The following is a 23534-nucleotide window of genomic DNA, read 5'->3' as shown; positions in this document are numbered from 1 at the left end:
TCTCTCTCTCTCAACCTTGCCTACTCATTCTATAATATCACGATGAAGGGAAGAATATCAGCTCTTCCTTCTCATGGAAGAAACACAAAGGAACACAAAGGAAGAACAAACAACAGCAGACCTGCTGGTCCTTACGAGGCTGTTTGTGACAAGCTACACTAACTATCTAATCAAAGGTGGAAGATGAAGGACAGCACAGGCGAAGGCTCCTCCCCACCCCCCATCCCTCCAGCCAAAGCTGGCAGGAAAGGAAAAAGAACCATGCAGCATGGAAAAACTGCATGGAAATTATGTAGGAAAGAGGAAAGAACTACCATTACTGCTACCACTAACCGGGCGATAAAAGCGGACAAGGACACCAGTATTCGAAAGAACTTAACGTTATTACGACAATGAGTAATATCTTAGTTGCTGGTTGGATTCAAAATACTTGTCTAATCTATTCTTGAAGGCCGTAACTGTTGCACTGTCAACGACATCACAGGGTAGAGAGTTCCAAACATTAACAACTCGATTGAAGAAGAAGTGTTTAGCTTCGTGCGACGAGAATCTTTTACCACTTATCTAAAAATTGTTATTCCTTCTTGTTCTATTTGATCGATCAATTGTAAAGTAATCTGCATTAATATCACTGAATCCTTTGAACATTTTAAACACTTATATTAGATCGCCTCGCATTCTTCATTTTGATAGGCTGAATAGTTACTTCTTTAAGCCTTTGTTCATAAGATAAATTTATCAACCTAGGAATCATTTTTGTTACTCTTCGTTGAACCCGTTCTAACTTTTCTAGACGGGGTCGAAGCAGCGAATCATGCAGTTTTAATATTACCTTTTTGTCCGATTCATTGATAAAGACTCGTCCGATGAAGCCAACCAATTTGTTTGCGGTTTTAACTACCTCTGAACAATGCTGACTTGGCATTAAATCGCTTGATATAGTGATTCCAAGATCCTTTTCTTTACTTACTGCAGAAAGTTGTTGGCCATTCATTACGTACCGAACGCGATTGTTATTGCTTCCGATGTGCAACACTTTACATTTGTCAACGTTAAATTTCATTTGCCATTGATTGGCCCAACGTGCAAGTCGATCTAGATCTGATTGTAAAGCTTCTTTGTCGAGTGTTGTAGTTACTTTACAGCGACTTAATGAGGAGGAGGAGGAGGAGGAGGAAAGGAAGAAAAGGAGGGAATTGGCGGAGGAGAAGAAGAGGAGGAGGAGGAGTGAGGGAGGAAGGGAAGAAAGGGAGGGAATTGGTGGAGGAGAAGAAGAGGGGGACGAGGAGAAGGCGGGAGGAAGGGAAGAAGAAGAGGAAGAGGAGGAGAAGAGAAGAAGAGGAGAAGAGGAGGAGGAGGAGAGTGGATGACTGGGAACTAGAAAAAGAGATGAGAGAGGAAAACAATGAATAAAAGGAAAAGGAGGAGGAGGAGGAGAAGGAGGGAGGAAGGGAAGAAGAAGAGGAAGAGGAGGAGAAGGGAAGAAGAGGAGAAGAGGAGGAGGAGGAGAGTGGATGACTGGGAACTAGAAGAAGAGATGAGAGAGGAAGACAATGAATAGAAGGAAAAGGAGGAGGAGGAGGAGGAGGAGGAGAAGGAGGAGGAGGAGGAAGAGGAGGAGGAGGAGGAGGAGAGTGGATGACTGGGAACTAGAAGAAGAGATGAGAGAGGAAGACAGTGAATAAAAGGAAAAGGAGGAGGAGGAGGAGAAGGAGGGAGGAAGGGAAGAAGCAGAGGAAGAGGAGGAGAAGGAAAGAAAAGGAGAAGAGGAGGAGGAGGAGAGTGGATGACTGGGAACTAGAAGAGATGAGAGAGGAAGACAATGAACAGAAGGAAAAGGAGGAGGAGGAGGAGATGGCCGGCGGCTTGTTGATTTATTTCGTCTGTTTGTCCTCCTCGAGTGTCCTGACCTTGTAGTTGTTTGCTTGTTTGATGACGTGCTTGCTACACACACACACACACACACACACACACGTTTTTTTTTTCTCCATCATCTTTTTTTTCTTCTTTTCTACCTCTTTTTTCTTCATCCTTGTTCTTGTTCTTGTTCTTCTTCTTCGCTTTCTTCTTCTTCTTCTTCTTCTTCTTCTTCTTCTTCTTCCTTGTTCTTGTTTCTTCTTCGTTTTCTTCTTCTTCTTCTTCTTCTTCTTCTTCTTCTTCTTCTTCTTCTTCTTCTTCTTCTTCTTCTTTATTGTCAGCTTTTTCTTCTACTTTCTTTTTACCTTTTCTTTTCCTTCTTTTTTCTTCATCTTTGCCATTTTTCTTCTTTTTCTTCCTTGTTGTTATTGTTGTTGCTGTTGTTTTTTTCTTCTACTTCTTCCTTCTCTTCTTTATCTTTCTCCTCTTCTTCTTCCTCCTCCTCTTTACCTTTCTCTTCCCCTTTCTTCTTCTTTTTCTTCTTGTTAATAATGATAATAATAATAATAATAATAATAATAATAATAAAAATCTACACAATAGCCCGTGTTTTCATATTCTTTTCGGTTCCCCCAACAAATACTTCCCAAGGCCACAAAAGCGACTATATTCAAGTTCTCAGGGGTGTTTTTTATTCACGGTCATGGTGCAGAAGCCTTATTAAACCACCACCAGGCTCATAAAACAACCCAGGGAAATACTAACGAAAAACTATTATCCCAGGAGCGTCCCAAGGAATTTTTCGGGAGGGGAGGGGGGGGGGGGGGGCTGGGCCAGTGTTTCCGGTCTTAAACGCGTATTTTTAACCCGGTAGCAGCGAGGATCATGTTTCTTAATGGTCCCTCTAAGCGAGAAAAATGAGAAAAAATCATCACTCACACAAGCCATTTCAGAATATATATCGAAGCATTTGTGATCAGTTTATGCATCATCTATTTTTAGGGGTTTATATCATGGCACAAGTTTGGCCCGTCGCTGCTACTCGGTAAAGCCACAAATTTGGCGCGTCGCTGCTACACGGTAAAGCCACAAATTTGGCCCATCGCTGCTACACGGGAAAGCCACAAATTTGGCGCGTCGCTGCTACACGGTAAAGCCACAAATTTGGCGCGTCGCTGCTACACGGTAAATCCACAAATTTGGTGCGTCGCTGCTACACGGTAAAGCCACAAATTTGGCCCGTCGCTGCTACACGGTAAAGCCACAAATTTGGCCCATCGCTGCTACACGGTATAGCCACAAATTTGGCCCGTCGCTGCTACACGGTAAAGCCACAAATTTGGCCCGTCGCTGCTACACGGTAAAGCCACAAATTTGGCCCGTCGCTGCTACACGGTAAAGCCACAAATTTGGCGCGTCGCTTCTACACGGTTAAACGTCTCGGAGCCTCAGTTCGCCTGTTTCAAAAGCCTCTCGTGGAAGTTGTTGGGCCGAGACGTTTAAAAATATAGGCTTAGGACCAAAAACACTGGCCCAGACCCCCTTGAAAAATTCCTTCGTACGCTCCTGGGCTAATAGTTTTTCGTTAGCATTTCCCTGGGTTGTTTTACGAGCCTGGTGGTGGTTTAATAAGGGTTCTGTACCATGACCGTGAATAAAAACACCCCTGAGAACTTGAATATAATCGCCTTTGTGGCCTTGGGAAGTATGTTTTGTTTGGTGAACCGAAAGCATAATGAAAGCACGCGTCACTGTGTAGACTTTTATTATTATTATTAACAGAAGAAAGGGAAGGAGAAAGGTAAAGAGGAGGAGGAAGAAAAAGAAGAGGAAGATGAAGAAGAGGAGGAAGAAGTAGAAGAAGAAAAAGAACAACAGCAGCAACAACAAGGAAGAAAAAGAAGAAAAAAGGCAACGTTGAAGAAAAGAAGAAAGGGAAGGAGAAAAGTAAAGAGGAAGAGGAAGAAGAAGAGAAAGATGAAGAAGAGGAGGAAGAAGTAGAAGAAGAAAAAAGAACAACAGCAACAACAACAACAACAAGGAAGAAAAAGAAGAAAAAAGGCAACGTTGAATAAAAGAAGGGAAGGAGGAAAGTAAAGAGGAAGAGGAAGAGGAAGAGAAAGATGAAGAAGAGGAGGAAGAAGTAGAAGAAGAAAAAGAACAACAGCAACAACAAAAACAAGGAAGCAAAAGAAGAAAAAAAGGCAAAGATGAAGAAAAGAAGAAAGGGAAGGAGAAAGGTAAAGAGGAGGAGGAAGAAGAAGAAAAGAGGAGGAAGAAGTAGAAGAAAAAGAAGTATGTTTTGTTGTGGGAACCGAAAGAATAACGAAAACACGGGTCGCTGTGTACATTATTTTATTATGATTATGTTTGTGATCCTGGTGATAGTTTTACACGATTCCTGCACCTTGATCGGGAAAACGCCATGAAGACCCGGTTAAGCCCCGTTCACACTGTGCCGACTCTGGGCCACGACAACCCAGCGAGTCGGGGTATACGAGATCTTGGGTGTGAAATGTTGATGTGGAAGGGTCGCATATGGTCGGAAAAACTATGTGCGACCCTTTCATGTCAACATTTCACACCCAAGACCTCGTGTTCCCGGAGTCGCTGGGTTGTCGTGGCCCAGAGTCGGCACAGTGTGAACGGGGCTTTAGGGCCATATTTTTAAACATTTTTGCCCCCAAGAACACGTAATTTACTAGTCTTTCGTAGGAGTTTAGGGCATTTCCAGGGGTACTTTTATGACCCTGGTGGTAGTCAGAGCCTTCTTCTGTACCGTGAACCTAAAAGATCACTCATTAGAACTCGATTAGCCTCCTTTTTGGATTTTGGAAATAGTTGGTGTGAGGGTTGGGAGCATCTGACAATACCAACCTTAGTCGTCTCTGTGGCCTCGGGAAATAGTCGTAATGGGAGTCCGGGACGTTTAAAAATATGGACCCTACACACCAGCGGTTGGCAAAGGTGCGTAAGGAAAAAAATAATGTAATGGCGGATTTTGTCATTAAAATTTCAAACACATCACTAACTGCCATTATTTTAAAACTAACGTAAGCTGTACGCGTCAGTGGAGTTGTCTGCTCTGTTTGAAACTTACCCAGACTCTGAGCACATTCATAACCCCCCCCCCCTCCCCCAGGTACTTATCGTTCAGTTTTGATGGCCATCGCTCAGAGCCTCATACTTTGCCAGCACAAAATTCTTAAAAAATGAACAAAAGTTCCGGAAATGGACGGGACCTTAGTACTGCTAGAATCTTAGCGGGGATGCGTGCAGGATCAAAGGACACAGGCGCACAGAAAATGACGTCAGCAGGTGGAGCGAGGAGAGATGAAATAGAAAACGAATGTATTCACGTCGAACGGTAACGCAAATAGAATCGATAGTATTCACGTCGAACGGTAACGCAAATAGAATCGATAGTATTCACGTCGAGCGGTAACGCAAATAGAATCGATAGTATTCACGTCGAGCGGTAACGCAAATAGAATCGATAGTATTCACGTCGAGCGGTAACGCAAATAGAATCGATAGTATTCACGTCGAGCGGTAACGCAAATAGAATCGATAGTATTCACGTCGAGCGGTAACGCAAATAAAATCAAAAGTATTCACGTCGAGCGGTAACGCAAATAGAATCAAAAGTATTCACGTCGAGCGGTAACGCAAATAAAATCAAAAGTATTCACGTCGAACGGTAACGCAAATAAAATCGAAAGTATTCACGTCGAGCGGTAACGCAAATAGAATCGATAGTATTCACGTCGAGCGGTAACGCAAATAAAATCGAAAGTATTCACGTCGAGCGGTAACGCAAATAAAATCGAAAGTATTCACGTCGAACGGTAACGCAAATAAAATCGAAAGTATTCACGTCGAGCGGTAACGCAAATAAAATCGAAAGTATTCACGTCGAGCGGTAACGCAAATAAAATCGAAAGTATTCACGTCGAGCGGTAACGCAAATAAAATCGAAAGTATTCACGTCGAGCGGTAACGCAAATAAAATCGAAAGTATTCACGTCGAGCGGTAACGCAAATAAAATCGAAAGTATTCACGTCGGACGGTAACGCAACTAGAATCTAAACAGGCTTTCATTGTCCTTTGATCCTGGGTGCGTGGACCCGGTCACAGCCTGGCAGGTGGGACGTGGCCAGATTAGTTTGGGAACCGTTGCCGTACATAAATACATTCAATTTCACATCATCCTCGGTGAAGCACAAGGCAGTGGTGCGCACCGCCGCCGATGACTGCTGCACAGGTGGGCCGTATTTGTAACTAAACATTTCGGCGTCACGTTCACATACTTGAACGGGTTTCGTAAGAGGTTGGGCGTTTCTAGAAGTTTTATTACCATGGTGGTAGTTATAATAGTAGTAGTTAATAGTAGTTAGTTGTAGTAATAGTAGTAGTAGTAGTCGTAGTAGCAATAGTAGTAGTAATAGTAGTAGCTGGGTGGGGCCAATGAAATGCTTTGTGAAAGGATATGAGAAAATATACCGCTCACAACGCAACTCTAATAGATGGAGGCCCGTAGTAGTAAAAAAAAAAATAGTAGTAGTAGTAGTAGCAGTAGTAGTAGAAGCAGTAATAGTAGTAGTAGTAACAGTAATAGTAGTAGTAGTAGTAGTAGTAGTAGTAGTAGTAGTAGTAGGAGGAGGAGGAGGAGGAGGGGGACACGTTGAGGACGAAGAAGCAGAAGAAGAGTCTGAGAAAAAGGAAAAAGGAAGAAGTAAAAGGAAGCAAAGAAGAAATAGCTGAGGATCCCAAGGCTTTGAAAATATTACTTCTGTTGTAATTTCCAAACGAGAATGAATGGGACAGGTTGTCAGGGAGGGGGGAACTGACCTTACTACCCCCCCCCCCTCCCCCCCCCCCCTTCTGGACGCCCGTGACCTTACCGAACGTGGGTGTGCATGCCCCGAAAACGTTTTATATGGAACAGTATATTTTATTTTTATTTTTGCGTTTGACGAAGCTCTGGGTTGAATTAACAGCTGTGGCATTGAGGAGGTAGGGGGGAGGAGGGGGGATGGTGACGTGTGTGTGTGTGTGTGTGTGTGTGTGTGTGTGTGTGTAGGGGAACAAACTCTTCGTTATGAATTGCTCGTATCCTTCCCTCTCTCTCTCTCTCTCTCTCTCTCTCTCTCTCTCTCTCTCTCTCGATTTTCTCTTTTTCGCCTCTTTTTTTTTTTTTTACCTATTTTTCTTCGCTTTCTTTTTCTTCCTCCTCCTCCTCTTCCTCCTCCTCTTTTGCTTCTTCGTCCTCACCATGTCCTCCTCCTCCTCCTCCTCCTTGTACTACTACTATTACTACTACTACTACTACTACTACTACTACTACTACTACTACTACTACTATTACTACTACTACTACTACTACTACCACCACCACCACCACCACCACTACTACTACTACTACTACTACTACTCTTATGTCTATGTAAACCTGTGTGTGTAATGTCTATGTAAACCTGTGTGTGTAATGTCTATGTAAACCTGTGTATCTTATGTCTATGTAAACCTGTGTATCTTATGTCTATGTAAACCTTTGTCTTATGCCTATATAAACCTCTCACCGCTGTCCATCCCTCCCTGACCCCCACTCTTCCCCCTCGCAGGCAAGACCACCGTCAGCTTCGCACTGGAGGAGTACCTCGTCAGCAAGGGCATCCCCGCCTACTGCCTGGACGGGGACAACATGCGCCACGGCCTCAACAAGAACTTGGGCTTCTCCGACGATGACCGCGAGGAGAACATCAGGCGGGTCTCCGAGGTGGCCAAGCTGTTCGCGGACTCCGGTGTGGTGGCGCTCTGCTCCTTCGTCTCCCCGTTTGCCAAGGTGAGATAGAGAGAGAGAGGTAGGTCAGGTTAGCTTAGAGATAGAGAGGTAGGTTAGGTTATATAGAGATAGGTTAGGTTAGATAGAGAGATAGGTTAGGTTGGGTTAGGTTAGGTTAGATAGAGAGATAGGTAGGCTGGGTTAGATGAGATATATAGATAAGTTAGGTTAGATAGATAGGTTAGGTTTGGTTAGATTAGGTTAGATTAGGTTGAGTTAGGCTAGGTTAGAGAGAGAGAGAGAGAGAGAGAGAGAGAGAGAGAGAGATGAGTAGGAAGAAAAATTGAACAAAAGAGGAAGAAATGTTTGTTGGGAAGAGAGGAGGAGGTCGATACACACACACACACACACACAGGAAGGGAGGGATTATGAGAGAGAGAGAGAGAGAGAGAGAGAGAGAGAGAGAATACAAAGATGACTAACAGAATCTGAAGCATATTAGTGTCTGGAGAGAGAGAGAGAGAGAGAGAGAGAGAGAGAGAGAGAGAGAGAGAGAGAGAGGGGGGGGGGGGTACAAAGATGACCAACAGAATCTGAAGCATATTAGTGTCTAGAGCAGTGATTCCCAAAGTGTGTGCCGCGGCACACTAGTGTGCCGCCATTATCTCCTTGGTGTGCCGCGAAAATAATATAATTTTGCTAGGTTTCGAGACTTCCTCACATAAATCGGCGAGAATAATACTTGTAATGCGAATGTCAGACTGGTCAAGTACGTGTCCAGTACGCGTCTGTAAGCACCCTGCTCCCAGCCGCTCCCCACTCCCCAGTGTGTCAATGTGGTAGGGATGGGCAAGTACCGTTAATTTGAGTACCGGTAGTACCGGTACCGAAAACTCAAGTACCGTTAGTACCGGTACCGGTACCCAAAGGAGTTTTTTTTTCTTAATGACTTCTGATGAAATTCCCAAACAAATTTCCTGTAAAGAAAACTCTCTCACTCTTCCTTCAACTTAATATCAACTAGAGTAGAAATGCAACGTTTAGGAGCCTTCTGATTAATGTAAAATCACTTAGGTTTAAGGACAGACCACCTAGTCTGTACCATGGGGTCTGTGTGGTCTAATTTTCTATGTAAATCTCTCTCTCTCTCTCTCTCTCTCTCTCTCTCTCTCTCTCTCTCTCTCTCTCTCTCTGAATGAAGTGAATATTTATTTTTTCGAAGAAAAAAAATAGCATGTATAGTTATTATGGATGTGCTCGATCATAGTCTAATAACAATAACAATATTTATTAGCAACCTAAAAAAGAAATAGAATCGGACATGAAGAATTATCCAGTAACTCCAATAAATAAATCAAATAATGGAAACGGGAGCTGTGATGGAAACGGAAAGCAGGACAAAATGGTGGGAACTTGGGGAGACGGTCAGCGGGGCAGTGACTCAGCGTCTACACACAGGGCCCATACCGCATGGAGGCGGGCGAGCACCGAGTGATCATTAAGCTTCCCGGAACCCAAGTGATCATGATGCTTCGCGGTACCAGTACCGATAGCAGTTATCGATACCAGGTACCGGTACTGGTATCGATAACTGCTATCGGTACTGGTACCGCGAAGCATCATGATCACTTGGGTTCCGGAAGCAATGATCACTGCATACTGGTATCGATAACTGCTATCGGTACTGGTACCGCGAAGCCTCATGATCACTTAGGTTCCGGGAAGCTTACTGATCACTCGGCACTGCGCATTGCCGCTAGTACCGTTACCGTTTGGATCTTAGTGACGCTCGGTGCTCGCCCGCCTCCATGCGGTATGGGCCCTGTGTGTAGACGCTGAGTCACTGCCCCGCTGACCGTCTCCCCAAGTTCCCGCCATTTTGTCCTGCTTTCCGTTTCCATCACAGCTCCCGTTTCCATTATTTGATTTATTTATTGGAGTTACTGGATAATTCTTCATGTCCGATTCTTTTTCTTTTTTAGGTTGCTAATAAATATTTTTATTGTTATTAGACTATGATCGAGTACCCACTACCCATATCACCGAGATATCCACTCACTGAGTGGTGATCTCTCTCTCTCTCTCTCTCTCTCTCTCTCTCTCTCTCTCTCTGAATAAAGTGAATATTTATTTTTTCGATAAAAAAATAGCATGTATAGTTATTATGGATGTACTCGATCATAGTCTAATAACAATAACAATATTTATTAGCAACCTAAAAAAAAAATCGGACATGAAGAATTATCAATAAATCCAATAAATAAATCCGAGCAACTGGTACCGGTACCGAGCAATCTGGTAACGGTACCGTACCGTTTAGCTGGTACCGTTAGTACCGGTACTGGTACCGGTACCTGCCCACCCCTACAGTGTGGCCTTGACCGTGACTAGAAAGTTGCTCTTTTGGTTGTCATATTCATATTTTTTTCAAAACCTGAGAAAAATGGATAAATTCATCTTAAAGAAGCGTAAATGTGATGAGGAGGCTAGTGGAAGTAACGTGATGGTTGATGATGAGCGTAATTCTGCTGTCCCAAGTGTAGACCTAACGAAGACAATGGCAGTTGCTAGCAAAAGTAAGCCACGTCGCTCATATCAGGACAACTACCTAGCACTGGGGTTCACACGGTGTGACGATGAACTTGGTCCTAAGCCAAAATGTGTTGTGTGTGGTACTGAACTATCGAATGAAGCCATGGTTCCTAGTAAAATGAAGAGACATTTAACTACAAAACACAGTTACCTTTCTGATAAACCTCTGGATTATTTCAAGAGACTCTTAAATGACAACAAACAACAAAAGTGCAGTTTTGAGAAAAAGGTTAAAGTGGCAGAAAAGGCTCAGAAAGCAAGCTATTTAATAGCAGAATTAATTGCCAAAACTATGAAGCCCCATACAATTGCTGAATCTCTCATTCTTCCATCATCCTGTGCTATAGTAAAAACAATGTTTGGGGCTGAAGCTGAAAAAGAAGTCAGGAAAATTCCTCTCTGATAATACTTTTAGTAGGCGAATCGAGGAGATGTCATCTGATATTGAAAAAAGTGTATGTGAACTTGTAAAAGAAAAAGGAATGTGTGCCTTACAAGTAGATGAGTCAACTGACGTTGGAGGAAAAGCACAGTTACTAGTGTTCATGCGGTATATTACTGGCAATAAAATAGCAGAACAGTTTTTATGCTGCAAAGAACTAGTGCAAACCACAGGACAAGATATATTTTCTACAGTGAGTGACTATTTGCGGACGGTTGATTTGACATGGAAATCATGTGTAGGGATTTGCACGGATGGTGCTCCTTCAATAGTAGGATCAGTGAAAGGTTTTGTATCATTAGTGAAAAAAGAAAATCCCGAATTGATTTCAACCCACTGTTTTTTGCACCGTGAAGCTCTTGTTACTAAAACACTGGGATGCAAACTCAAATCTGTTCTTGATGACATTGTAAAAATGGTAAACTTTATCAAGAGGAGACCAGTTAAGTCACGCTTGATTTCCCTGCTTTGTGAAGAAATGGGGGCTCCTCATGTAGCCCTTATCTTGCACACAGAAGTTAGATGGTTATCAAGAGACAGGGTGCTTTCTCGAGTACAGGAGCTGAAGGAAGAAATGCTCACCTTCTTTACTCTTGAAGGAAAACTTGAATATTGTGAATTACTGGCTGACGAAACTTGGTGTGTTAAATTATGTTACTTAGCAGATATTTTTGAATATCTGAACAATGTCAGTACTACCATGCAAGGGAGACTGGAAAATCTGTTATCTTCTTCAGATAAAATGAAGGCTCTGACAGAAAAAATTAGGCTCTGGAATGTTAAAGTGAAAGATGGCAACTTGGATATGTTTCCCAAAACTGCTGCTACAAAAAATAAAGACATTGTTCCACTGATATGTGAGCATCTTGAAAGCCTAGAAAAGAATATTGAAAAGTATTTTCCAAATATATCTGTTGAAAGCTACGACTGGCTGAGAAATCCATTCATTTATGATCCATCAAACTCACAACAACTTAGTCTCAGTGAGGAAGAGGAGCTAACAGACATCCGTAATGACCGCACTCTGAAACTTACGTACAAGGAAGTGTCACTTGAAACTTTCTGGATTGATATTGAAAAAGAATTCCCACACAGCGAAAAAAGATAAAAAAATTCTTCTCCAGTTTTCAACCTCGTATTTGTGTGAACTAGGGTTCTCAACCCTCACTAACATAAAAAGTAAGAAAAGGTCAAGACTGCTAAGCGTTGAAGAAGAAATGAGGGTGTGCCTGTCTAGTGTTCCTCCTAATATACCGCGGATATGCAAATCGAGCCAACCTCACGTTTCTCACTAATAAGGTAAGTGTGCATTATCAATAATGAAATTTACATGTATTTTAAAAGGTAAGTTTAATATATATATATATATATATATATATATATATATATATATATATATATATATATATATATATATATATATATATTTATATATATATATATATATATATATATATATATATATATATATATATATCAAAGGGCAGGTGTGCCGCCAAAATATTAGTTGTTTCTTAGTGTGCCGTCATACTAAATAGTTTGAAAACCACTGGTCTAGAGAGAGAGAGAGAGAGAGAGAGAGAGATTTTTTTTTTAAAGGACTCCTGATGTGTTTGAATATTCGAAGCTTTGGGATAGTTCTCTCTCTCTCTCTCTCTCTCTTAGACACACAGATAGGAGAAAAAAAGAGACAGAAGACAGAGAAAAGAAAGAAAATAGGAAAATAAAGATAATGAAGAAGAAATAGAAGATAAGATAATGAATGAAAGAAAAAAAGAAAACAAAAATAAAGATAGTGATTAAAAAGAAGATAAAAGATAGAGAAAAAGAAAGAAAATAGGAAAATAAAGATAATGAAGATAATGAAAGAAAGAAAAGAGAAACAAATAAAGATAATGATTAAAAAGAAGATAAAAGATAGAGAAAAAAACAGGAAAATAAAGACAATGAAGATAATGAAAGAAAAAAAAATAGAATAAAGATAATGATTAAAAAGAAGATGAAAGATAGAGAAAAAGAAAGAAAATAGGGAGATAAAGATGATGATGAAGAAATAGAAGATAGAAGATAAAGATAGGGAAAGATAGTTGATAGGAGGAGGTGAAGACGATAGGCGAAGGAATCCAATGGTCTAGTTTTGTCCAAGGCGTTTCTGACACGTCCGGAACCTGTTTTGATCACCTTCCTGTCTGTCTGTCTTTGTCCCATCCCATTCCTTCCTGTCTGTCTGTCTTTTTCCCATCCCATTCCTTCCTGTCTGTCTGTCTTTTTCCCATCCCATTCCTTCCTGTCTGTCTGTCTTTTTCCCATCCCATTCCTTCCTGTCCCATCCCTTCCCTTCCCTTCCCAGACCTTCCCTTCCCATACCTTTCCATCCCTTCCTCTCCCTTCCCTTCCCTTCCCATACCTTTCCATCCCTTCCCTTCCCTTCCCTTCCCATACCTTCCCTTCCCTTCCCATACCTTTCCATCCCTTCCCTTCCCTTCCCTTCCTATACCTTCCCTTCCCTTCCCATACCCTTCCATCCCTTTTTCTCATCCCTTCCCTTCCCTTCCTATCCCTTCCCTTCCCATACCTTTCCATCCCTTCCTCTCCCTTCCCTTCCCTTCCCATACCTCTCCATTCCTTCCTCTCTCATCCCTTCTCTTCCCATCCCTTCCCATACCTTCCCTTCCCTTCCCATACCTTTCCTTCCCTTCCTCTCCCTTCCCTTCCCTTCCCATACCTTCCTCTCTCATCCCTTCTCTTCCCATCCCTTCCCTTCCCATACCTTTCCATCCCTTCCTCTCCCATCCCTTCCTTCCCTTCCCTCCCCTCCCTTCCTTTCTCCACCCTTTCCCTCAACCATTCTTTCCCTTCCCTTCCCTTTCCTTCCATCTCCCTCCCTCCCCTCTTCCTTCTTCCTTCCTTTCCCTTCCTTCCCTCTTCCCATAGTGTCTCAAGGTGCCAGCCAATCACAGGTGTGCGGGTCAAGCCAACACCTGTGGGACAACCTTTGGCCCAACACTTGTGCTCCTCTGTATGCCAGTGTCAAAGGGCCTGTCTGTCTGTCTGTCTGTCTACCTGTCTATCTACTGATCTATCTGTCTGTCTGTCTGTCTACCGAACTATCTGTATGTCTGTCTGTCTACCGAACTATGTCTGTCTGTCTGTCTACCAAACTATCTGTCTGTCTGTCTGTCTGTCTACCGAACTATCTGTCTGTCTGTCTGTCTGTCTACCGAACTATCTGTCTGTCTGTCTGTCTACCGAACTATCTGTCTGTCTGTCTGTCTACCGAACTATCTGTCTGTATATCTGTCTGTCTACCGAACTATCTGTCTGTCTGTCTGTCTGTTTACCGAACTATCTGTCTGTGTCTGTCTGTCTACCGAACTATCTGTCTGTCTACCAAACTATCTGTCTGTCTGTCTGTCTACTGAACTATCTGTCTGTCTACCGAACTATCTGTCTGTCTGTCTGTCTACCGATCTATCTGTCTGTCTACCGATCTATCTGTCTGTATACTGATCTATCTGTCTGTATACCTGTCTGTCTGTCTTTCTTTTTCCTTCTTTTTCTGTCTGTTTCCTTTCTCTTCCTTTTCTTCATCCTTCTCTTTGTTATTTTTATTCCTCCTCCTCCTCCTCCTTATATGCCTCCTCATTTTCTTCCCTCTTCTCTCTCCCTCCTCCTCCTCTGTGGATGTAAAGTAGCTGCGACACTCGATGAAGAAGCTTTACAATCAGATCTAGATCGACCTGCACGTTGGGCCAATCAATGGCAAATGTAAAGTGTTGCACATCGGAAAAAATAACAATCACGTTCGGTACGTAATGAATGGTCAACAACTTTCTGCAGTAAGTAAAGAAAAGGATCTTGGAGTCACTATATCAAGTGATTTAAAGCCCGGTCAGCATTGTTCAGAGGTAGTTAAAACTGCAAACAAATTGGTTGGCTTCATCGGACGAGTCTTTAATAATAAATCGGAAAAAGTAATATTAAAACTGTATAATTCGTTGGTTCGACCCCGTCTAGAGTACTGTGTACAGTTTTGGTCTCCCTACTACAGAAAAGACATAGAAAAGTTGGAACGGGTCCAACGAAGAGTAACAAAGATGATTCCTAGGTTGAGAAATTTATCATATGAACAAAGGCTTAAAGAAGTAAATTTATTCAGTCTATCAAAATGAAGAATGCGAGGCGATCTAATAGAAGTATTTAAAATGTTTAAAGGATTCAGTGATATTAATGCAGAAGGTTACTTCACAATTGATCGATCAAATAGAACAAGAAGAAATCACAATTTGAAGACAAGTGGTAAAAGATTCTCGTCGCACGAAGCTAAACACTTCTTCTTCAATCGAGTTGTTAATGTTTGGAACTCTCTACCCTGTGATGTCGTTGATAGTACAACAGTTACGGCCTTCAAGAATAGATTAGACAAGTGTTTTGAATCCAACCAGCAACTAAGATATTACTCATTGTCGTAATAACGTTAAGTTCTTTCGAATACTGGTGTCCTTGTCCGCTTTTATCGCCCGGTTAGTGGTAGCAGTAATGGTAGTTCTTTCCTCATTCCTACATAATTTCCATGCAGTTTTTCCATGCTGCATGGTTCTTTTTCCTTTCCTGCCAGCTTTGGCTGGAGGGATGGGGGTGGGGAGGAGCCTTCGCCTTTGCTGTCCTTCATCTTCCACCTTTGATTAGATAGTTAGTGTAGCTTGTCACAAACAGCCTCGTAAGGACCAGCAGGTCTGCTGTTGTTTGTTCTTCCTTTGTGTTCCTCCTCTTCCTCTTCCTCCTCCTCCTCCTTTTCTTATCCATTCCCTCTTCTTCCTTTTTCCCTTCCTCCTCCTCCTCCACCTCTTCCACCTAACCCCTCTCACCTAAATGCGTTCAAACCTCTCTCTCCCACACTCCCTCCTCCTCTCCCTCCCACCCTCCCCCCTCCCTCCCTCCCACACTCCCCCCCTCCCTCCCACACTCACCCCCCCCTCCATCCACAGGACCGTGCCCAGGCCAAGAAGATTCATGAGGACTCCGGGCTGCCGTTCTTCGAGGTGTTCGTGGACACGCCGCTGGAGGTGTGCGAGAAGCGGGACGTGAAGGGCCTGTACAAGAAGGCCCGCGCCGGCATGATCAAGGGTGAGAGGGGGGGGGGGGGAGAGGAAAAGGAGTGAAGGAGGGGGGGGGGGGAGGAAAAGGAGGAGGGAGAGGGAGATAATAATAATAATAATAATAATAATAATAATAATAATAATAAACTATAATATATAATATAATGGTAGATTATACATCTAAATATACATGGTGGATTATACATCTAAATATACATGATAGAATATACATAAGGCAATGGAGTAGACAATACATTCATACAGAGGTCAACAGCTTCTTTTTCAGATTTGATTTTAATGTGGTCAGATTATGAGAGTCTTTTATTTCATTTGGTAGTTGGTTCCATAATTTAGGACCTAATACATGAAAGGATCTTGCACCTATGTCGGAGGGGGAGAGGTAAAGGAGGAGGGAGGGGAAGAGGAAAAGGAGGAGGGAGGGTAGAGGTAAAGGAGGAGGGAGGGGGAGGAAAAGAAGGAGGGAGGGGGGAGGAAAAGGAGGGGGGAGAGGAAAATGAGGAAGGGGGAGGGAGAGGAAAATGAGGAAGGGGGAGGGAGAGGAAAATGAGGAGGAAGGGGAAGGGGGAGGGAGAGGTTTGAATGCATTTGAGAGTGAAAGGCAAAAAGGGAGAGAGAAAGAGAGGAGGAGGAGGAAGGGGAGAAGAGAAGGGAGAGAGGAAGGGAAGAGGAGGAGGAGGAGGAGGAGTTGGGTGTTCAAATTCTCTCTCTCTCTCTCTCTCTCTTTTTTATTTATTTATTTATTTATTTATTTACATCAAAGGAATCAGTTCAAGGGCAATAAAAGTGATGGTAATGACAAAAATAGCCCACTCAACACTGACCCCCCCCAATAAAAACAGTCCAGAAGTGTCCAAAAGAGAGGTCAGTTTCGGGAGGGGAGGCGTCTTGATACACTCCTCAAACTTATGTGGTGTAGTGACCCCCCTTAATGGTCCCTCTAAGCGAGAAAAATGAGAAAAAATCAACCCTCACACAAACCATTTCAGAATATATATCAAAGCATTTGTGATCAGTTTATGCATCATCTATTTTTGGGGGTTTATATCATGGCATAAATTTGGCCCGTCGCTGCTACACGGTAAAGCCACAAATTTGGCCCATCACTGCTACCGGGTTAACTCATCACGTTCTCTTTCTTTTCTCTCACTCTCAACACACACTATTCTGTTTCATCTATTACACATATTCATCACACATTAATTTCTCTTGTTACGAGTCACTACAGTGGTATCTCTTCATTCCTTTGTCCACCCCTCGTGTGTGAATCTCTCTGTCTCTCTTTTCATTCCCCCGTCTCACTTTTCATTCCTTTGTGTCCATTCATCTCTGTCATTCTCATCCTTCGCCACCCCGTGCGTGTCTTTCCCTCCGTCCTCCGCCCTAACCACCGTTCTGTCCATCCGTCGCTCAGGCTTCACCGGCATTGACTCGCAGTATCAGAGACCAGAGACTCCCGACGTGGTGCTCAAGACGGCCCAGTGCTCAGTGGACGAGTGTGTGCAGCAGGTGCTGGACACACTGGAGGAGTGGGTGAGTAGCTGTGTGTGTTTGGAGGGGAGGGGGTATGAGTGAGTGTGTGTGTGTGTGTGTGTGTGTGTGTGTGTAATGTGGGGGAAAACACAGAAATCAATAACCTTAAATAACTGATGCATTAACTGTGAATCATGTGATTGTAAGACGCAGAGGACGTGTGGGACCGGGCGTAGTAGAAAAGGGAAAATCTCGGCATCATGTGATCGGTGGCATCCTCTCCTGTGATTCTGTTGAGTCTCCCCGAATGGGTAACAGGTAGAGTGATGGCCCATGCTCTCTGATGTTAATAGAAAATGGGAGTATTGGAGGTATGTCTCTACGGGGACATTGTGGAATAGTGAACCGATCCCAGGCAGCCGGGGAATACCCTCTCCTTGTCTTGATTAATTTCTCGTGTGTTTTGATACACGCAGAGGACGTGTGGGACCGAGAGTAGTAGAAAAGAAAAGAAAATCAAATCTCCGGGCATTTCATGTGTTCTTGTCTCACCCATCTCACTGCACTCCACCAACAGGAGGTGATCCCAAAGTCTGCCAATGAGGGCGTGAAGGAACTCTTCGTGCCCGAGAACAAGCTGGCCAGTGCCAAGGCGGAGGCGGAGTCCCTGCCCTCCGTGTCCATCAACTTCCTCGACCTGCAGTGGCTTCAGGTGTTGTCAGAGGGATGGGCGTCGCCTCTGTCCGGCTTCATGAGGGAACTGGAGTACTTGCAGGTGTGTGGCGTTTTGTGTCAGATTGTAACTAAATTTGACGATAAACTGTTACTACTACTAGTGTGTGTGTGTGTGTGTTGTGTTGTGTTGTGTTGTGTTTGTGTGTTGTGTTGTGTTGTGTGTGTGTGTGTGTGTGTGTGTGTGTGTGTGTGTGTGTGTGTGTGTGTGTGTCCTGCCTGTTCTTGCTTGATTGTTTCTACCTGTTTGTGCTCCAACAGGCCTTAAATGTGTGTATTATATCACATTCCATACAATTCATGAATGCATTTATTTGGTGATGTAGTTGGAAAGTGTGTGTGTGTGTGTGTGTGTGTGTGTGTGTGTGTGTGTGTGTGTATGAATAGGCCAGTGTGTGCTGCCCCTCTCCCTCTCTCTTCCCCTTCCCCCCACCACCTCCCTCCCCCTCCCCCACCCTCATAGCCCCTCCTCCCCACAGTCCCAGCATTTTGGTTGCCTGATGGACAGCGGCGTGTCCAACCAGTCCATCCCCATCGTGCTGCCCGTCTCCACCGAGGACAAGGAGCGGCTGGACAGCTGCTCCGCCTTCACTCTGCGCTACGAGGGCCGGCCCGTGGCCATCCTGCGCAAGCCTGAGTTTTACGAGCACCGCAAGGAGGAACGCTGCGCTCGACAGTTTGGTAAGGGGGGGGGACAGAGAGAGAGAGAGAGAGAGAGAGAGAGAGAGAGAGAGAGAGAGAGAGAGAGAGAGAGAGAGAGAGAGAGAGAATGTTCCTCCCAATATCCTTCCCTTTCCTCCCTTCCTTCTTCCCTTATCTCCAATCAACTGTAGTCATGGAAGAGAGAGAGAGAGAGAGAGAGAGAGAGAGAGAGAGAGAGAGAGAGAGAGAGAATGTTCCTCCCAATATCCTTCCCTTTCCTCCCTTCCTTCTTCCCTTATCTCCAATCAGCTGTAGTCATGGAAGAGAGAGAGAGAGAGAGAGAGAGAGATATTTACATTGATATTCAACCCCCACAGGTTAGATTAGGATACTAAATTAAATTATGTTAAATGAAATGGCCACCAAGGAGGCATTTCTCGTTTTGTAAATATTAAGTTGAAGGAAGTGGCAATCAAGCTTGTTTTCAAATGATTCAGGGCCGTATTTTAAGACACCATCACTTTTCACATCAACTTTTTCTAAAGGTCAAAGAGGGGATCAATCTGTTTTTCATGAGTGTTTTTTAAGGTTCATGGCACAGAAGAAGGGTCACACTACCACCAGGGTCATAAAACTACCCCTGGAAAGGTCTACAGCTCCTACGAAAGCCATGTCAAATATGTGAACTTGGGCGACAAAATGTTTTAAAATACAACCCTCAGCCTTGTGTTACTGGACCACTTAATGCGGGAGTTTATTCCATTCTCGTGCTGCAATGTTGGTGAAGAAAAAGCTGGTGCAGTCTGAATTTATTTGTTTACACTGAAGTCTCTCTCTCTCTGTCTGTCTTTCCCTTCCCTTTTCTTCTCTTCCCTTCCCTTCCCTTCCTTTCCCTTCCCCTCCCCTCCCTTCCCTTCCCTTCCCTTCTCTTCTCTTCCTTTCCCTTCCCTTCCCTTCCTTTCCCTTCCCTTCCCATCTCTTCCCTTCCTTTCCCTTCCCTTCCCCTCCCCTCCCTTCCCTTCCCTTCCCTTCCCTTCCCTTCCTTTCCCTTCCCTTCCCATCTCTTCCCTTCCTTTCCCTTCCCATCTCTTCCCTTCCTTTCCCTTCCCCTCTCTTCTCTTCCCATGCCTTCCTCATCTTCCCTTCCTATCCCTTCACTTCTCTCCCTTCCTTCTTTCCTTCCTTCTCATCCCTTTTCCTTCCTTTTCCTTTACTTTCCCTTCCCTTTCCTTCCTATCCCTTCACTTTCTTCCTTCCCTCTTTCTTTCCTTCTCATCCCTTCTTTTCCTCCCTTTCCCTTCTCTTCCTTTCCCTTCCCTTCTTTTTTTTCCCATCTCTTCCCATCCCTTCCTCATCTTCCCTTCCTATCCCTTCACTTCTCTTCCGTCCCTCTTTCCTTCCTTCTCATCCCTTCTTTTCCTTCCTTTCCCTTCTCTTCCCATCTCTTCCTTTCCCTTCCCTTCCTTTTTTTCCCTTCTCTTTCCATCCCTTCCTCATCTTCCCTTCCTATCCCTTCACTTCTCTTCCTTCCTTCTCATCCCTTCTTTTCCTTCCTTTTCCTTTACTTCCCCTTCCCACTTTCTTTACTTCCCTTCCCTTCCTTTTCTTTCCTTCCCTGCTTCATTTTGTTCCCAACCTTTCCCTTCTCTTTCTGTCCTTTCCCTTCCCTACCCTTCCCACCCCATCCTTTCCTTCCCTCCCTATCCCTTCCCTACTCTCCTCTCATTATCCCATTCCTTCGATTTCCATCCCATCCCTCCCCTCCCCTTCCCTCCTTCCTCTTCCCTTCCCATCCCTTCGCATTCCTTCCATTTCCATCCCATCCCTTCCCTCCCCTTCCCTTTCCCTCTCTTCCCCTCCTTCCTCTTCCCATCCCATCCCATCCCTTCGCATTCACCATACCACTTCCTTCTCCTCCCAGGCACTGTTTGTCCAGACCATCCGTACATCAAGATGATCAACGAGAGTGGTGACTGGCTGGTGGGGGGCGACATTGAGGCTCTGGAACGCATCAAGTAAGTAGGATGTGTAGAGAGGTAGATAGATAGGTAGATTGTTAGATAGATAAGTAGATTGTTAGATAGATAAGTAGATTGATAGATAGTTAGGCAGATAGATGCACTTGTACTTTGCTTAAGACATGACTCTTGAAAAATTGTCTTAAACCCGTCCGCTGCGATTGGCACGGATTTCACCTTCACTAGTAGCCTGGTAACATACACTCCCACATCCTTCTCTGCCTCTGTGGTGGATAGTGGAGTGTTTCCCATGTGGTATTGGTGTGCTGGATATCCCTTCACTGGTAGCCAGGTAACATACACTCCCAGGTCTTTCTCTGCCTCTGTGGTGGATAGTGGAGTGTTTCCCATGTGGTATTGGTGTGCTGGATATCCCTTCACTGGTAGCCTGGTTACATACACTCCCAGGTCTTTCTCTGCCTCTGTGGTGGATAGTGGAGTGTTTCCCATGTGGTATTGGTGTGCTGGATATCCCTTCACTGGTAGCCAGGTAACATACACTCCCAGGTCTTTCTCTGCCTCTGTGGTGGATAGTGGAGTGTTTCCCATGTGGTATTGGTGTGCTGGATATCCCTTCACTGGTAGCCTGGTAACATACACTCCCAGGTCTTTCTCTGCCTCTGTGGTGGATAGTGGAGTGTTTCCCATGTGGTATTGGTGTGCTGGATATCCCTTCACTGGTAGCCTGGTAACATACACTCCCAGTTCTTTCTCTGCCTCTGTAGTGGGTAGTGAAGTGTTTTCCATGTGGTATTGGTATGCTGGATATCCCCTCCCAAGGTGCAGGATTTTACATTTTTCTTCTTTGAATTGTAGCAGCCACTTTTTGTTCCATTCCTGTAGCTTGGTGATGTCTTCTTGTAGGAAATCCGAAGTCAAGGGGCAACTAAATTTTGTCAAAGGAACCCTCTCTTCCCTGTTGTTTATGATATGTGGGTTGTGGTACATCACTGTGAACCATTACAATAACTGTGCAAGCATATCGTTGTCTGTGTTTTGCCTCTGCGGGTAAGCAAGAAGATAGGAAGAAATGCAAGAAGGAAGGTAGGAATGTAGGGAGGAAGCTAGGAAGGTAAGTAGGGAGTAAGGTAGGAAGAAGAGTAAGGAGGAGGGGGAGCAGTAATATATCAATCTCTCAGGTTAATCCATAAGACCAGACCCACAGAATAAGATGGTGTGGCCGCACATGGACACTGAGAGCAGGAAGGAACACAAAACAAACTCCTCCCCAAACACCAACACTCCCATCACTCCCCAAACACCCTTCACTAACACTCCCATCCCTCCCCAAACACCCTTCCCCAACACTCCCATCACTCCCCAAACACCCTTCCCCAACACTCCCATCCTTCCCCAACACTCCCATCCCTCCCCAAACCCAACACTCCCTCCCAAACACCATTCCCCAACACTCCCATCCCTCCTCAAACACCCCACCCTTCCCAAACACTCCCCAAACACCCTTCCCCAACACACCCATCCCGCCCCCAAACACCCTTCACCAACACTCCCATCCCTCCCCAAATACCAACACTCCCCAAACACCCTTCCCCAACACTCCCATCCTTCCCAAACTCCCATCACTCCCCAAACACCTTCCTCCCCAAACACCAACACTCCCATCCCTCCCCAAACACCCTTCCCCAACACTCTCATCACTCCCCAAACACCCTTCCCCAACACTCCCATCCCTCCCCAAATACCCTTCCCCAACACTCCCATCCCTCCCCAAACACCCTTCCCCAACACTCCCATCCTTCCCCAACACTCCCATCCCTCCCCAAACCCAACACTCCCATCACTCCCCAAGCACCCTTCCCCAACACTCCCATCCCTTCCCAAAAACCAACACTCCCAACCCACCCCAACACCCTTCCCCAACACTCCCATCCCTCCCCAAAACACCCTTCCCCAACACTCCCATCCCTCCCCCAAACACCCTTCCCCAACACTCCCATCCCTCCCCAAACACCCTTCCCCAACACTCCCATCACTCCCCAAACACCCTTCCCCAACACTCTCATCACTCCCCAAACACCCTTCCCCAACACTCCCATCCCTCCCCAAATACCCTTCCCCAACACTCCCATCCCTCCCCAAATACCAACACTCCCATCACTCCCCAAACACCCTAACACTCCCATCACTCCCCAAGCACCCTTCCCCAACACTCCCATCCCTCCCCAAATACCCTTCCCCAATGCTCCCATCCCTCCCCAAATACCAACACTCCCCAAACACCCTTCCCCAACACTCCCATCCCTCCCCCAAACACCCTTCCCCAACACTCCCATCCCTCCCCCAAACACCCTTCCCCAACACTCCCATCCCTCCCCCAAACACCCTTCCCCAACACTCCCATCCCTCCCCAAACACCAACACTCCCATCCCTCCCCAAACACCCTTCCCCAACACACCCATCCCTCCCCAAACACCCTTCCCCAACACTCCCATCCCTCCCCAAACACCCTAACCTCCCATCCCTCCCCCAAACACCCTTCCCCAACACTCCCATCCCCAAAACTCCCATCCCTCCCCCAAACACCCTTCCCCAACACTCCCATCCCTCCCCAAACACCAACACTCCCCAAACACTCCCCAGATACCCCTCACCAACACTCCCGTCCCTCCCCAGGTGGAATGATGGGATGGATGAGTACCGCCTTACCCCACTGGAACTCCGCGCCAAGTTCCGTCAGCTGAAGGCCGATGCTGTGTTTGCCTTCCAGCTCCGCAACCCTGTCCACAACGGCCACGCTCTCCTCATGCAGGTACTGTGACTAGCTAGAATTTTCTCTCTACTCTCGTCCCCCTCCTCCTTCTCTCTCACGCATTTGCTTTCATTTTCTGTTTCTCGGCGTCTCAGGTGTTTGGG

At 45.0% G+C, this 23534-nt stretch overlaps 1 protein-coding gene across 4 annotated transcripts in view; it reads left to right on the top strand.

Moving 5' to 3' along the window:
- Nucleotides 1-23534, top strand: part of LOC126984639 (bifunctional 3'-phosphoadenosine 5'-phosphosulfate synthase-like) — an 82520-nt gene that overhangs the window by 51462 nt on the left and 7524 nt on the right. For all 4 annotated transcript variants that reach the window (XM_050838498.1, XM_050838499.1, XM_050838497.1 and 1 more), the window contains exons 3-9: nucleotides 7483-7703; nucleotides 15666-15804; nucleotides 17209-17327; nucleotides 17845-18042; nucleotides 18479-18680; nucleotides 20563-20656; nucleotides 23295-23430. In XM_050838498.1, coding sequence (XP_050694455.1) covers nucleotides 7483-7703; nucleotides 15666-15804; nucleotides 17209-17327; nucleotides 17845-18042; nucleotides 18479-18680; nucleotides 20563-20656; nucleotides 23295-23430 — 1109 coding nt within the window. The remainder of the gene's footprint in view (nucleotides 1-7482; nucleotides 7704-15665; nucleotides 15805-17208; nucleotides 17328-17844; nucleotides 18043-18478; nucleotides 18681-20562; nucleotides 20657-23294; nucleotides 23431-23534) is intronic.

Source organism: Eriocheir sinensis, chromosome 57, assembly GCF_024679095.1.
Source record: "Eriocheir sinensis breed Jianghai 21 chromosome 57, ASM2467909v1, whole genome shotgun sequence".
NCBI classification, from domain to species: Eukaryota; Metazoa; Arthropoda; class Malacostraca; order Decapoda; family Varunidae; genus Eriocheir; species Eriocheir sinensis.
Note: the sequence above shows the minus strand (reverse complement) of the source record. Positions and strands in the feature narration are given on the sequence as shown.